The sequence below is a fragment of the Pan paniscus genome, chromosome 10 (assembly GCF_029289425.2).
Source record: "Pan paniscus chromosome 10, NHGRI_mPanPan1-v2.0_pri, whole genome shotgun sequence".
In the NCBI taxonomy this organism is placed as follows: domain Eukaryota; kingdom Metazoa; phylum Chordata; class Mammalia; order Primates; family Hominidae; genus Pan; species Pan paniscus.
The window spans coordinates 114,891,950-114,907,113 of record NC_073259.2 but is presented as its reverse complement, the minus strand read 5'-3'; the positions used below and the strand labels follow the sequence as shown (position 1 = coordinate 114,907,113).

General features: G+C 37.8%; 1 protein-coding gene across 9 annotated transcripts in view; it reads right to left on the bottom strand.

The window, feature by feature from the left end:
* The window catches only part of RIC8B (RIC8 guanine nucleotide exchange factor B), a 117,568-nt gene that overhangs the window by 36,042 nt on the left and 66,362 nt on the right, over positions 1 to 15,164 (bottom strand). For all 9 annotated transcript variants that reach the window (XR_008620483.2, XM_014347331.5, XM_055096078.2 and 6 more), the window contains 2 exons: positions 8,371 to 8,599; positions 7,246 to 7,341 (listed from right to left, as the gene is read on the bottom strand). Coding sequence is in view for 8 of the 9 variants with exons in the window: in XM_014347331.5 (XP_014202817.1) it covers positions 7,246 to 7,341; positions 8,371 to 8,599 (325 nt within the window). In the remaining variant the exon portion in view is untranslated. The remainder of the gene's footprint in view (positions 1 to 7,245; positions 7,342 to 8,370; positions 8,600 to 15,164) is intronic.

The window sequence follows — 15,164 nt, the reverse complement described above, 5'->3', positions numbered from 1 at the left end:
TGTTTATCTCAACACCTGGAATGCCTCAACTTGCCTCTATGAAAATCCATTTTGAAGTTTAGGTCAAGTTTCTCTTTCTTCCATGAAGACTTCCCTAATACCCTGAGTCATACTGATTTTTACCTTCTCTTGAGTCCTCCAACATTTTCAGTATAGGTTGAGTATACCTTATCCAAAATGCTTGGGACCAGAAGTGCTTTGGACTTCTATTTTGGGGGGATTTTGAAATATCTCGTGTTATACATACATCTGGATTAAGCATCCTTAATCCTAGAATCTGAAATCAGAAATGCTCCAAAATGACCATTTCCTTTGAGCATCATGTTGGTGCTCAAAAAGTTGCAGATTTGGGAGCATTCTGGACTTCTACATTAGGGACACTCAACCTTTATTTAATTAAAAAAACTGTACTTATGTTTTCTAGCTATTTAATTTTATAATAAAAATGGCTATTAATTTTTTAGTACTTTCTATGCATTAGTTGCTGCACTAGATGGTATATATACATTATTTATAATCCTCACAGTAACCCCGCAAAGGAGATAGTAACATCACTCTCATCCCTGTTTTGTATTAGGTTGGTGCAAAAGTAATTGTGGTTTTTGCTTTTAAAAGTAATGGCAAATAGACTGATCCCCAGAGGGCCTATGAAACTTGCTTAGTTTGTCTGTTAGTTTGCTCACTCACTCACCCATTCATCCACCCACATACCTTTCTCCTGGTCCTCCTCCTATCTCATTGGTTGCTTTGTCTCAGCCTCTTTTGCCAATTGTCTTTTCTATTCCTGTTTTGTTAATGTTGGAATATTCAAGGGTTGAGTTTCTAGGCAACTTCATTATTTTTACTCAATTTGTGATCTCATCCAGTTTTATGGCTTTTTATAGTCTCTGCATCCTGATGACTCCCTAAATCAGCAGTCCCCAACCTTTTGGCACCAGGGACTTGGCCAGTTTCATGGAAGATAATTTTGCCACAGACTGGGGCTTGGTGGGTGGTTTCAAGATGAAACTGTTCCACCTCAGATCATCAGGCATTAGATTCTCATAAGGAGCACACAACCTAGATCCCTTGCATGTGCAGTTCACAATAGTGTTTGTGCTCCTACGAGAATCTAATGCACCAGCTGATACGACAGTAGGCGGCGCTCAGGCAGTAATGCTCGCCTGCTGCTCCCCTCCTGCTGTGCAGCCCAGTTCCTAAAAGGCCATGGACCAGGCCCTGGGGTTGGGGACCCCTGCCCTAAATTATATCTCCATTGTTGATTTCTTCCCTGACCTCCAAACTTCTTTTTTTAATCACAGAAATTATAGGATTTTACAAAGAGCTACAGAAACTAATAGATTTAAATAAGGGCAGAAAATATATTAAAATGGACTCACTTTCATTTTTTTAAGATAATTATATCTATGATAGATCTATATAGAGGATATTCAATCTAACACAATATTAAATACACTGCCACCACCTTACTTACACTTACAGACTGATTACAGAGCATATTAAAGTGTCCTGAAGTCATCCTGTTAACTAGGGCTTTTCAGGCTAGTGATTTTAGACTGGAATGTGCATTCCAAACACCTGGGGATCTTGTTAAAATGCAGATTCTGATTCAGTTAAGTCTTGGTGGGACCCATAACTGATTCCTTGTTTGTTTTTTCTAACCTTCTTAAATTTGTATGTGTACCATACGGTATTTTTTTTTGTAGTTTTTTTTTTTTTAATTTTTAATTTTTGGCCGGGCATGGTAGCTCACACCTGTAATCCCAGCGCTTTGGAAGACCAAGGCAGGAGGATCGCTTGAAACCAGGAGCTCGAGACCAGCCTGGGCAACATAGCGAGACCCTGTCTCTACAAAAAATAGATAAATAAATAAATAAATAAATAAACAAACTATTTAAAAAGAAAAAAAATTTTTTTAATTGTTGTGGGTACATAGTAGGTTATATATTTATGGGGTATATGAGATATTTTGATACAGGTATACCATACATAATAATCACATCAGGGTAAATGGGGTATCCACCATTTATGCTTTCTGTTACAAACAATCCAATTACACTCTTTTAGCTGTTTTTAAACTGTACAACAAATTATTGTTGACATCACCCTGTTGTGCTATCAAATACTACATCTTATTCATTCTATTGAAGTACATTTTTGTACCCATTAGCCATCCCCACTCCTCATTCTCCCGCCACTCCCCCATTATCCTTCCCAGCCTCTGGTAACCATCATTCTATAGGTACAATGTTGTACAGCAGATCTCTTGAACTTAATAATTTTACATTATTGAAATTTTATATCTATTGAATAATAACTCCCCATCTTCTCCACAGCCCCTGGTAACCACTATTCTACTCCGTGTTTCTGACCTCCAGGCTTTTATAGACTTCTTAAATTTAGCGGGTCCTAAGCAGGACTCTTGAAGTTCCCACCAAACCTGTTCCTCATCAGTTTTCCATCTCATTAAATGGTAGGTCCATTCTCCCAATTGCTTAGTACAAAAACCTTGGAAATATCCTTGACTCCTCTCTTTAATATCTATCCATCAGCATATTATGTCAGCTCCACCTCTGAAATATACCCACAATCCAACCACTTCTCCCCACCTCCTCCAGTATTACCAAGTCCAAGGTACCAATATTTCTCTGGACTAATACCAAAGCCTTGTAAGTGGTCTCTGCTTCCATGCTGGTCACTCTCTAATTCATTTTCTACATAGTGGCTAGGATGATCCTTTGAAAGTCAGATCATGTCACTCCTCAAAGTTCTCCAGTTCCCATGGCTTCTCATCTCACAGTAAAAGGCAAGGTCCTTAACAACTTCCGTACAGGATTCCACATAATCTGGCTTCCTGCTACTTCTCTGACTTCATTTCTACTATTCTCCCTGCCTATGCTGTTACAGACACACAGACCTCCATGGACCTTCTTAAACATGCCAAGTACTTTCCTGCCTCAGGTCTTTTGAATTTGCTTCTCCTTCTGCCCAGAAACTCTTTTTCTAGAAACTTGCATGGCTCTCTCCTTACTTTCTTCAGGTGTTTGCCAAAATGTCACTTACAGGAGACATTCCCTGACCACTCCATATCACTAACCTTTAGCCCTCTCTTTTTGCAACACCTCCACCTCCTTACTCTGCCAGAACCTTCCTCATAGCACTTATCACCACCGGACGTAGTATATAATTATCTGTTTACTTGTCTGCCTCCTTCCACAAGACCAAGTTCCACTGGGGCAGCGATTTCTTTGTTTTGTTTACTGCTTTCTTCCCAGTGTCTAGCATATTACAGGTGTTTAATGAATATTTGCTGGTTGAAGGAAAAATGAATTAATTCAAGAAGCTTTTATTAAGTGCCTTCTATTATATAAGCTAGGCACTGTGCTAAGAAATGAGGGCAGACACGAAGTCAAATAAGAACTTACTGTGCACCTATTATATCCCAGATCCTTTATGTATATATAATTTTACTTGATCCACTCAAATGACTTTCTTCTCTCTCTCTCTTTCTATGTCAAGTATCCACCATGTATCAGGAGATATCAGAGGCAGGGGAGACACAGCTATAAACAAAAATGGAAACTAAATCTCACAAAATTGAGTAACCTATCTAAAGTGTTTACGGAATCCATATTTCAGTCTCTGGCTGGGTAGAACAAAATGCTAGGCACAAAGTAATTGCACAATAAATCCTTACTACTGTGAACCATTATTGAACCATACTTAGTACATCTCCCATTTCTAGAAGAATGAAACATGTAACAAATGATTTCATGTAGTATATGTCTATAGTACCTCGAGTACAGAATCTATGAACAAAGGTTATCATGTAAAAATTTTGTTAGCTACATTTTTGGTTCCTTAAAACAAATTTTTAACAAAATTTTGTTGTTATTGTTATGTACCACTCCCAAACTGCCTATGTATTTCCCCCTAGAATACTACCTCCAACAAATTTTTTCTTTGACAAATCTTGTCCAGTTTCTTTTTCAAATCCCCCAAATACTCATTGCTTCTATAAGCCTCTCCAGAATAATACAACCTGGGTCAGTAATTTCTACCACTTGCTTTCTTTTCTACCTCCCAAACACAGAATATAGACCAATTTCCTTTGGATAGGCATGAGTTGGATTTAACCAGGTATTTACTACAGGGCATAATAATAAATCAAGGTTCCACTTACATTATTATCAGAGTTAATCATCTGTACTTTAAGTTCTGCCTTTCTTGATCATAACAGTCTACAGTGCATCCTCTTCAGAAGGAAAGTTGATTTCTGTATTATGCCTTGTATCTTTAGTTATCTTTTTACCTGTCATGTTTCATCTCCATACCTCTACTGTAATGTTTCTTGAAGACAGACAGTGGGTCACATAATCTTTTATAATGACACAATATGTGGCCCAAGGCCTTCATATTAAGAAGTATTTAACTAATAGGTTTTTTTTTTTTTTTTTTTTGGCTGTTCTGTTTAGAGATAGCAAAATCTAAACAGTTTAGGTGTACCTGGATCCCTTGTGGAAAAAAGCGAAAATGCAGAAAAAAAGTATTTTCATTTACTGTGCTTCACCAACTCCTCCTAGTCAAGGGAGAATGTCTTAAAATAATCAAATGTGGAAATGACCTTAATTAATTAATTAATCTTGCTTAAATCATTATTCATGCTTTCTGGGTATTTCTCTTCTTTCAACAGACTGTAAATTCCTCAAAGATGGTCTCTATTTTCTAATCTCTCCTTATCAGCACTACCTATTAGTGTTTCTAGATACAGTAAGGTGCTTACTAAATCTTGACCATAAATACAGAGGGAAAAAATGAATCTGGTTCATTTATTAGGGGAGATTCTATGCAGTGATAAATGAACAATTGGGTGAACGGTGGTACCACGTATTGAAATGTGGAAAGAAGGGGAAGAAATAGGTTGGAGGGATGAAAATCAAGATATTAGTTTGAGGTATGTTAAACTTGAGATACCTACTATACATCCAAGAGGAGGAGATGAGTCGGCAGTTCATTGTATAAGTCTAGAGCTTAGGTGACAGGTCAGGGCTGGAGATATAAATTTGAGAGTCATCAGCATACATGGATGATTTTCAAAACCATGACTCTTGAATGAGATCACCATGGCAGCAGAGATAGAGACAAGACAGTATTGCCTCGGGGCACTCAAACATTTAGGGTTAGGAAAACGAGGAAGATCAACAAAGAGGTTCTCTATTGTGTCCTAGAAACCAAGTGAAGAAAGTATTTCAAGGAGGAGGGAATACTTACATCAAATTCTATTGGAGAATTTAAAAAAAGAGACTTGAGAACTATTAGCTTTGGCAAAGTTGAGTTGGTGACTGTGATAAACACCTTTGCAGTGGGGCGGAAGGCATGTAGCCTACAGAGGGTTTAGGAGTCAAAAACGAGTAAAAAGAATAGAGAGAGTGAGTACAGAGAACTCTTCTGAGGACACTGCATAAAGAGGAGCATAGAAATAGAAAGGCAGCTTGAGAAGTGGGATAAGGGAAGGTGTTTTTGTTTTTAAGATGAAAGATGTGTTTGGGTGCTGATAAATGATCCAATACATTTTTTTAAATGATTAATATAAGAAGAGAGAGAGGGGAAATAAATGCAGGTGCAAAGTTGCATTTAATGAGAGAGAAAGAGATCCAGGACAAATGCTGGCCACAGAAGTAGCAATGATTCATCCATTGTGACAGATGGGAATACAAGGGATATGGCAGCATAGATGCAGACAGATAGCAGATGCAATGGTGGAAAGATAAAGTTTTTTCTTAATTTCGTGATGAAACAGGAAACAAAGTCAAGAAATGAGAGTGAGGAGAGGGCAGTAAGCATTGGAGGTGTGAAGAAAAAGAAGCTGTGAAATAGTCATCTTGGAGTTTGCTAAGGAACCGGTTGGGGCTGGTGGTCTTAAATTTAAAGTAGACTCGTCAAAATGGTTGTGTCATTTTCTCTTATCATGTTCAAGTGCTTGGTGGAGACCCAGAGTAGGAAGAAAGCTGGTGTTAGCCAGTTTGTTAGGTTTTGCCAGGTGAGTACGACTGAGGGAGCGCACAAGGTGCTAGTTAGAGATGTATGGAAAGGAGTGATTACAGTAATGAACCTCAGGTGGAATCTAGCCTGGGTAAGGAGAGAAGGCACAAGTGAGTGAAGAACAGTGGGAAAAAATGACAGACTGACAATCCTCCGAGGAAGAAAGAATGTTGAATTGAGGGTACTAAATAAGAGAAGGTGCTTGAAATTGGGATTTTAGAGGAGGCTAGTTTCAGGTATTGTTACAATCAAAGTCTTACACTTGTAGTCTAAGATATAATCTGAAAGTTTAAAAATCACCCTTATTTTTTCTTTTTCAACCCATATTCCAATCTATCAGCAAGTTCTGTGAGCTACTTTTAAGACATATTAAAATATTTAAGACATATCCCCAAGTATGAACTCTAACCACTACCATCCTACTCCAAACATGCAACATCAGTTATCTTTTGGACTTGTCTCCTTGCATCCATTTGTGCTCCACTATGTCAATCTTACAAATAGTAGCCAGGATATCTTTAAGCATAAATAAGGTCACATCACTTCCCCTCTTAAAACAGTCCAATATCTTCTCATCTCACTTAGAAGAGAATGGAAAGTCCTACACCGCCTGCTGTATCTGGCTCTTGTTACCTCTCTTTATCTACCAATCTCCCCCTTGCATATTGTGGCCTAGTCACACTGGCCTTCTTGCTTTTCCTTAAGTGTACCAAAGCATCCTCTTGTCTCAGGGATTGTGAACTTGTTCTCTCAGGGACATTCCTTTCCAAACATTCTCAGAGATACTCTTACTTTTCCACCTTTCTGTTCAAATGTCATCTCAGAGAGGTCCTCCCTTGTTCCCTTAAAGTGTCTCCTCTCTCTTAAAATGCTTTATCTTTCTTCAGAATGCTTATCACCACCTGCCATTATATTTTAAATTTGTTTACTTTTTGACCCCCCTCTACAAAATAAACTTCCCAAGGGGAAAGACTTCATCTGTTGTTCAATGCCCAAAACACAGCACACACAGCAGATCTCGGTAGCATTTGCTGAATGAATGACTCAAAAAATACACACTTCTTGATTAAGAAGATTTCAAAGATTAAGACTGAGTTTCTGATTATCTGAAACAAAATCATTGTGAGAAAATTCAATTAATTCTATGTTTAAAATGCACATAAAAAGACTAACTTTGCAATATAATATGCATTAAGCAGTTACCTGATCTTTGAGAAATTTTCGGATGTTTCGATGGGCTCGGGAACATTCGGTTAATAAGCTGAGAACTGGAGTTAGACCCTCTCTATAGCTGCTTCCCTATAAAAAAAAAACCATATGTTTTTGAAATACATTAGTTTTGTTTCTAACAGTATTACTTTCCTTCATGTAACTGAGGATACCAATTTGTTTTTGAGGTGGGGACTTTTTTTTTTTTTTTTTTTGGGAGAGGGAGTCTCCCTCTGTTGCCCAGGCTGGAGTGCAGCGGCGCAATCTCGGCTCACTGCAAGCTCCACCTCCTGGGTTCACGCCATTCTCCTGCCTCAGCCTCCTGAGTAGCTGGGACTACAGGTGCCCACCACCACACCTGGCTAATTTTTTGTACTTTTAGTAGAGATGGGGTTTCACCGTGTTAGCCAGGATGGTCTCGATCTCCTGACCTCGTGATCCGCGAGGTGGGGACATCTTATGTTACCTAAGCTTACAAACTATTTTAAAAATTCTTTTCCTAAAAACATTTCCATTTTATCATCTTCATGTTTACTATTGCCTTTTTTGGTCCTTCCTGGATGTTCCTACATTTTCTAGGATTCCCATGGGCTTAGCCAAAGGGCTTGAATGAAGCAAAATTTTGGTGACTGGACTATGCTACCTTGCTGCCTTTTAATACAGATACCTGACAAAGTGAGTGATAGACCAGAGAATGTAAACAGCTCACAACAAATGGGAAATTGACAAGGTCTTCTTTTTTCTTTTTTTTGGGAAGATGTCTTTTAGGTATTATGAAGAGTATTTAGCAAGTTTTTGGGGGGATATTTTTTATTTCTAGGACTCACAAAGTAACAAAATGGAACAGTAATTACTTTTTCCTTTGTTTTCAAGCACTAGTCATAATTTTGGTGTTGCATGAACATAATTTTCAGCATTAAACAAATAAATTAACATGGCTTCAGCAATTTATCATATATTGTAATAAACTGCTTTCCAAAGTAAAAACAATTATGCAACATATCAGTCAGAAAAAAAGCTTAGATTTAAAAATCATGCTCTGTGATGTGTGTCTGTATGTATGGCACATTTACATTCTTTGGAAGCATCTTCCCAGGGCTTCCATTTTATCAGCCTTACCTTGTCTATTCTCTTCTCCATAAAATTAAGTAAAACATGAATGGCCTCCATATTCATACCATTGTATACCATGGTATTGTTTTTCAAAACTGTTTCTTTCTCAGCTGTTTTATTACTGGGCAGTTCATCTAGAGTCGTTGCCTCTTGGGCTGTTTCTTCATGGGTTAACGGACAAATGAGAACATCCAAACAAGAGACCGGAACATTGCTTAAAAGGTTGACTGCATTGCTGAAAAGCAATTAAAAAAATACAATATTTTAACTTGATTGAATAGTCCTTTAAAATGCAAACATAATAAGAAGTTCAAAAGTGACTTTTAAGAGTCAATTAAAATATTTCTTTTCCAAAAATGAGCCATTATGGACACTTGACACTATGAGATAGGAAATAAAAAACTGTTTCAAATATATGTTGTACAAATTAGAAAAAAAAAAATGTTGAATAGACAGACACAATCACATGATGTCATGTCACTTTCTGAAATGCTAAAATAGGAATTAGTGAGCTTTAATGCCAGCTCCTTAATTTTATTATGGCAACAATGCTAGCTTTGCATTTCTTCCCTGGGATTTTAAATCCTTTTGTGGATCCACTGGTGTTTTATTATTCCTTAGATTACAACATAAAGCATTTGAGAAGCACTGAAAATAAGCAGCTTATCAGTAGCAACAACAGTAAACCAAATATGGTAGAATTAAGTTTTATTCTTTCTAAATGTAGAAAATACAATTTTAAAATCATCCCAATTTTTGTAAGACATATGCAGAAAAAGGGAAATGGAGTTTTTTCTCTCTTTCTTATCATCAGGTCTCTAAATGAAGTTAATATAGCTATTTCTAATCTCTAGCCCCTAGGCCTTTCAGCTGTGTATTAATGAATACACGAGACTGGGATGCACACCAGTAGGGGGAACCCAAACCTTATATTTTTGGCATTCCCTAAAAACCTTGTTCTGTTGTTCAGTGTACAAAAGATTAAAATGACACTAACAATTTCAAAATTAGATATGTTCTCAACAAACATATTTTCTTCCATGAGTTATTTCATATTCTTTCATCTAAAAGGAGTGGTGGTGTTCTGGCTAACTGGCTCTTATATGCCTGTGCCTTAGAACTTCCTGATCAACAATGGAAAGACAGGCATTTTATTTCCTAGTGACAGAGAAGCAGATCTAAAAATAACCACATCCTGACTAAAAATAAACTCCTGCAAATGCAATTTAAAAGTCCAACCACTTGGAAACCAAATTTAGAGCTTCATCTATCTGATACTGCCTTAATTTAGACCAGCAGCTCCTTCTACTTTAGATTATAGTGACACCCTGAAAAACAAAGCAAAACTAACAGAAAAACAAAGAAATAGAAATACAAAAATTTTTCTTTCCTCTACCCTGAATTGTGCTCCACCTCCCCAAGAATGAATATTTCTTTTCTTTTTATATTATGGAAAAATAAAAACCAGTAACAAGTCAGTTGAAAAGTTAGACAATGCAGAACAGAAAGTGGTAATGTATAGGGCATCAAAAAAATGAATCAAGAGCAAAAAATAATTTAACAAGTCATATGAATAAATGGTTCCTAGTAAAATACAAGTTATTTGGTTGCCCTCACTAAAACCAAATACTGCTGCTGCTACTGGTGTTATGCACAAAATCTCTATATTTGGTTATTGGTAAATAATCAAAGGTGGCTGAAATATAAGCTTTCCGCAAAACTTTCTCTTAAAACTTTTTTTTGCAAATATCTGTAGTTTATCTTATCTATAGTTCAGAACGTTTTGCTTCTATCTTAAGCACTTAGAATTTGTTACTAAATAATACCATAGATTCATTGAGAATAAAAGGGGGGAAATAACTCTACCTTAGAATTATTTTCAAAAACTGTATACAAGCCATTCTGAAATGTTATGATTTTTTCCCTAAACATCAGGCAATAGGCTCTTAAATACACTGACCGTATGATGCTCTGAACCTACCAGAGACCAGATTGAAAAGTTTAAGATGGGTCATTTCATTACAAAGGAATGTTTCCCCTTTAAATTCGTTTAAAGTAAGCAGTTTCCAGGAATTCAGTAAATTTAAGAAACCAAATGTAGACTTTGATTCAACAAATATTTGGAGGTTTTAGGCTTTTCAAGAAAAGTTCCCATTTTCTTATTTCTTATTTAACAACTTGGTTTCCAAACAACTACAAAATTAATTTTCTGGCTCACTGTGTTTGAGCTGTTCTTTTTAAGTAAGGAAGGCCAGCTTTTTGAGCTCTGTCACTTCTCTGACAGTTTTATTTGTGGTAGAAGAGCGTATGAAATTCTCCAGCTACCAGGAAGTCAGTGACTATGCACAGATCTGCACAATAGTGTTTGCATTCCTACTCCAGGGGGTAGAAATACTGTGTATATTACACTCCCCTTTTCAGCTTCCTAGAGATCATTAATCACTGAGACATGACATCCTCCCGCTCATGCTCCCAGCCCCCTCCTGATATGCAGATTCAAAAGCAAGACCTATTTAGAACTCCTTAATGCCCTGATTAAAGCCTTGTCAGTTGTGGGAGAGGAAAGGCAATCTAAAATCTAGTCCTCTGTGAATCGCTGGACAAAAACATGAAATTACACTGAAGAACATGATATGGCACACGTAGATCCATAGTTGTTAATAAATCTTGCTGGTCAAATGTATCTTCTTTATATTTGGGGCTTACACATCTTTTTTCAAGGCTGTAAAGTCTATGTAAACGAATCTTAAAATCTCCAAAAGATTTTCCTTTTGCCCTCTTTATTCATTAAAAAAAATTGTTTTTGAGATAGAGTCTCTTGCCCAGGCCAGAGTACAGTGGGCATGATCACGGCTCACTGCAGCCTTGACTTCCCGGGCTCAAATGATCCTCCCACCTCAGCCTCCTGAGTAGCTGGGACCACACGCACACACCACCATGCCCCTTGCTAATTTTTTAATTTTTAGTAGAGACAAGGTCTCACTATGCTCCCCAAGCTGGTCTCAAACTCCTGGGCTCAAGCAATCTTCCTGCCATGGCTTCCCAAAGTGCTGGAATTACAGGCGTGAGCCACTGCACCCAAACCCCTCAAAATCTTTGAAAAGTATTTTTTTCTTTTGTGGTAAGAGCACTTAACGTAAGACCTATTCCCTTAGCAACATTCTAAGTATACAATACAGTATTGCTAACTATAGGCTCTGCTACACGGGAGATCTCCAGACCTTATCTTGCATAACTAAAACTTTGTATCTTTTGACTGACACCTCCCCATTTACTCCTCTCCCCAGCCCCAGATAACCACTATTCTACTACCTAGTTCTACAAGCTTCACTATTTTAAACTCCTCATAAAAGTGGGATCATGGAGTATTTGTCCTGTGCCTGGTTTATTTCACTTATCATAATGCCCTCCAGATCCACCCATGTTGTTCCAAGTGATGGGATTTCCTTCTTTTTTTAAAGGCTGAATAATACTCTACTGATTCTGCTCTGTGTGTGTATACATATATACGCACATTTTATCCATTCATCTGACTGATAGACATTTAGGTTGTTTCAGTATCTTGGCTATTGTGAACAGTGCTGTAAGGACCATGTGATGAAAATGCAGATATCTCTTTGAAACAGTGATTTTATTTCCTTTGGATATACTCCCAGAAGCGGGATTGCTGAATCAAATAATTCTATTTTTCATCTTTTGAGAAAACTCCACACTGTTTTCCATAATGGCTATACTAATTTACATTCCCACCAACAGTGTAAAAAGATTTCCTTTTCTTCACAACCTTACCAATGATTATCTTTTGTTTTTTGAGGTTTTTTTTTTTTGGAATAACCCTTCTAACAAGGTATGAGATGATATTGAGGTTTTGATTTGCATTAGTGATGTTAAGTACCTTTTCATGTACCTGTTGTCTGTTTGCATGTCTTCGTTGGTTAAATGTCTATTCAGGTTCTCTGCCCATTTTAAAATCAGGTGTTTTTTTTTGGCTATTAAGAGTTTTTTAATAGGTTTTTAGATATTAACCTCTTGAGGTATATGGATTGAAAATACTTTCTCCCATTTCTTAAGCTGCCTTTTCATTTTGTTGACTGTTTCCTTTGCTGTGCAGAAGTTTTCTAGTTTCATGTAATTCGACTTGTCTATATTTGCTTTTGTTGCCTGTGCTTTTGGTGTCATACCCAAGAAATCATTGCCAAGACCAATGTCCGTAAGCTTTTTCTCTTACGTTTCCTGCTCCTGCTCCTCCTGCTCCTCCTCCCTCTTTTTTTTTTTTTTTTTTTTTTTTTTTTGACAGGGTATTGTTCTGTTGCTTAGGTTTTAGGTTAGAATGCAGTAGTGTGATCACAGCTCATTACAGCCTCAACCTCTCAAGTTCAAGTGATCCTCCCACCTGAGCCTCCGGAGTAGCTGGGACTACAGGTGTGCCACCATGCCTGGCTAATTTAAGTGTTCTTCTAAGAGTTTTATTGTTTTAGGTTTTACATTTAAGTCTTTAATCTATTTTGAGTTGATTTTTGTGTATGATGTGAGATAAGGATTCAATTTCATTCTTTTAGTGAAATCCAGTCTTCCCAAAACCATTTATTGAAGAGACTATTTTTTTCCCCGTTGTGTATTCTTGGCACCCTTGTTGAAGATAACTATATATGCATGAGTTTATTTCTGGACTCTTTCTTTTGTTCTGTTGGTCAATATGTCTGTTTTATGCCAGTACAAAAACTGTTTTGATGACAAAGTTTATGGCCTTGATTATGGTAATACCTCTCAGGTGTTTACTTAGAATTCCAAACTCATCAAGTTGTATACATTAACTATGTACAGCTTTTTGTGTATCAACCAAACCACAATAAAACCATCTGAAATGATTCAGGCAATGAAAAGAACGATCCCCGACCAGGTGTGGTGGCTCACGCCTGTAATCTCAGCACTTCAGGAGGCTGAGGTGGGTGGATCACCTGAGGTCAGGAGTTCGAGATCAGCCTGGCCAACGTGCTAAAACCCCATCTCCACTAAAAATACAAAAATTAGCCAGGCATGCTGGCGCGTGCCTGTAATCCCAGCTACTTGGGAGGATGAAGCAGGAGAACTGGTTGCACCCAGGAGGCAGAGGATGCAGTGAGCCAAGACTGCACTACTGCACTCCAGCCTGCGCAACACAGTGAGACTCTCTGTCAAAACAAAAACAAAAAACAAAAAACAAAAGATTTTCAGATGTAAATAAATAATTTTATTTAATCTAACTCAATCCAGTAATTATTTATTATTTACTTGTGCCAGGCACTATTTCAGGCAGGTATCACAAAGAAAATAAAGAAAAAATTCCTGTCCTCACAGAACTTATTCTCTGGCATGGACAGAAAAGTCAATAAAATTTTTTTAAAGTTAATTAAATAATATGCTAGAAGGTGATAAGTGCTCTGGGGGAAGAACCCATGAGGGTAAACTAGTATGTATGGGTTATACTTTTTTTTTTTTTTTTGAGAAACAGTCTTGCTCTGTCGCCCAGGCTGGAGTACAATGGCGCCATCTTGGCTCGCTGCAACCTCCGCCTCCTGGGTTCAAGCGATTCTCCTGCCTCAGCCTCCTGAGTAGCTGGAATTACAGATGTGTGCCACCATGCCTGGCTAATTTTTGTATTTTTAGTAGAGACGGGGTTTCGCCATGTTGGTCAGGCTGGTCTCGAACTCCTGACCTCGTGATCCGCCTGCCTCAGCCTCCCAAAGTGCTGGGATTACAGGCGTGCGCCACTGCGCCCGGCCGGGTTATACTTTTAAATAGGATGGTTAGGGAAGGCTTCACTGAGATGAGTTATTTAAATGACTTGAAGGGATTAGAGAGAGAGTAATGTGACTGAGGAAGGAGCATCAGAGGAAGAAGAGTAAAAGCAAAGGCTCTGGGGCAGGAGCAGTGGCATGTCTGAAGAACAGTAAAGAAGGTGGTGTGGCTGACCCACCATACATAAGAGGAGTAGGATATGACATCAGGTAGATAACAGAGAAGACCAGATTGGTCTTGTAGGATATTATAACTTTAGATCTTATTCTGATGGAAGTGGAAAATCATTCATTGCAGGGTTTTGCATGATGAGATCCTCTTAACTTAGGTTAAAAAGGTCACTCTGGCTACTGCATTGAGGACAGTCAGTAGGCCATCAAAGGTAAGGGAGAATAGTTAGAATGTTACTGCAATAATTCAGGTGAGTGCACAAGGTATTAACAGTGAAGTGGTTCATTTGATACATAATGAAGGATTTCCTGACAGGCTAGTGTGGAGTGTGAGAGAATCTAAAGTTCTAGCCTTAGCAAGTGAAAAGCTGGAGGTGCCATAAACTGAAAATGGGAAACACTGCAAGAGAAGAAGCTTTTTAGGGGGATGATAGAGAGTTTAATTTTGGATGTTAAGTTTGGGGTGTCTAGTTGACATCCAAGTGGAGATGTTAATAGGAAATTAGCTAGGTGAGTCTGGAGTTCAGGGAGGGAGATCAGGGTTACAGAGGGATATAAACTGAAAAGTCATCAGCATGTAGATGGTATTTAAAGAGAAGACTGTATTAGATCAGTAAAGGAGTGAGTGTGGATTAAAAGACTATGAAAGCTGAGACTGGAGCACTCGATCAATCATTCAGAGGCTGAGGAGTAGACAAAGAATTTACAATTAGTTAGGTAAGAGGAAAACCAAGACAGCATGGTATCTAAGAATGGAGTGATGATCTGTGTCAAATGATGCTGACAGATCAAGTAAGATGACTGAAAAATGTCCACTGGATTTAGCAACACAGAAGTCACTAGTGACCCTAA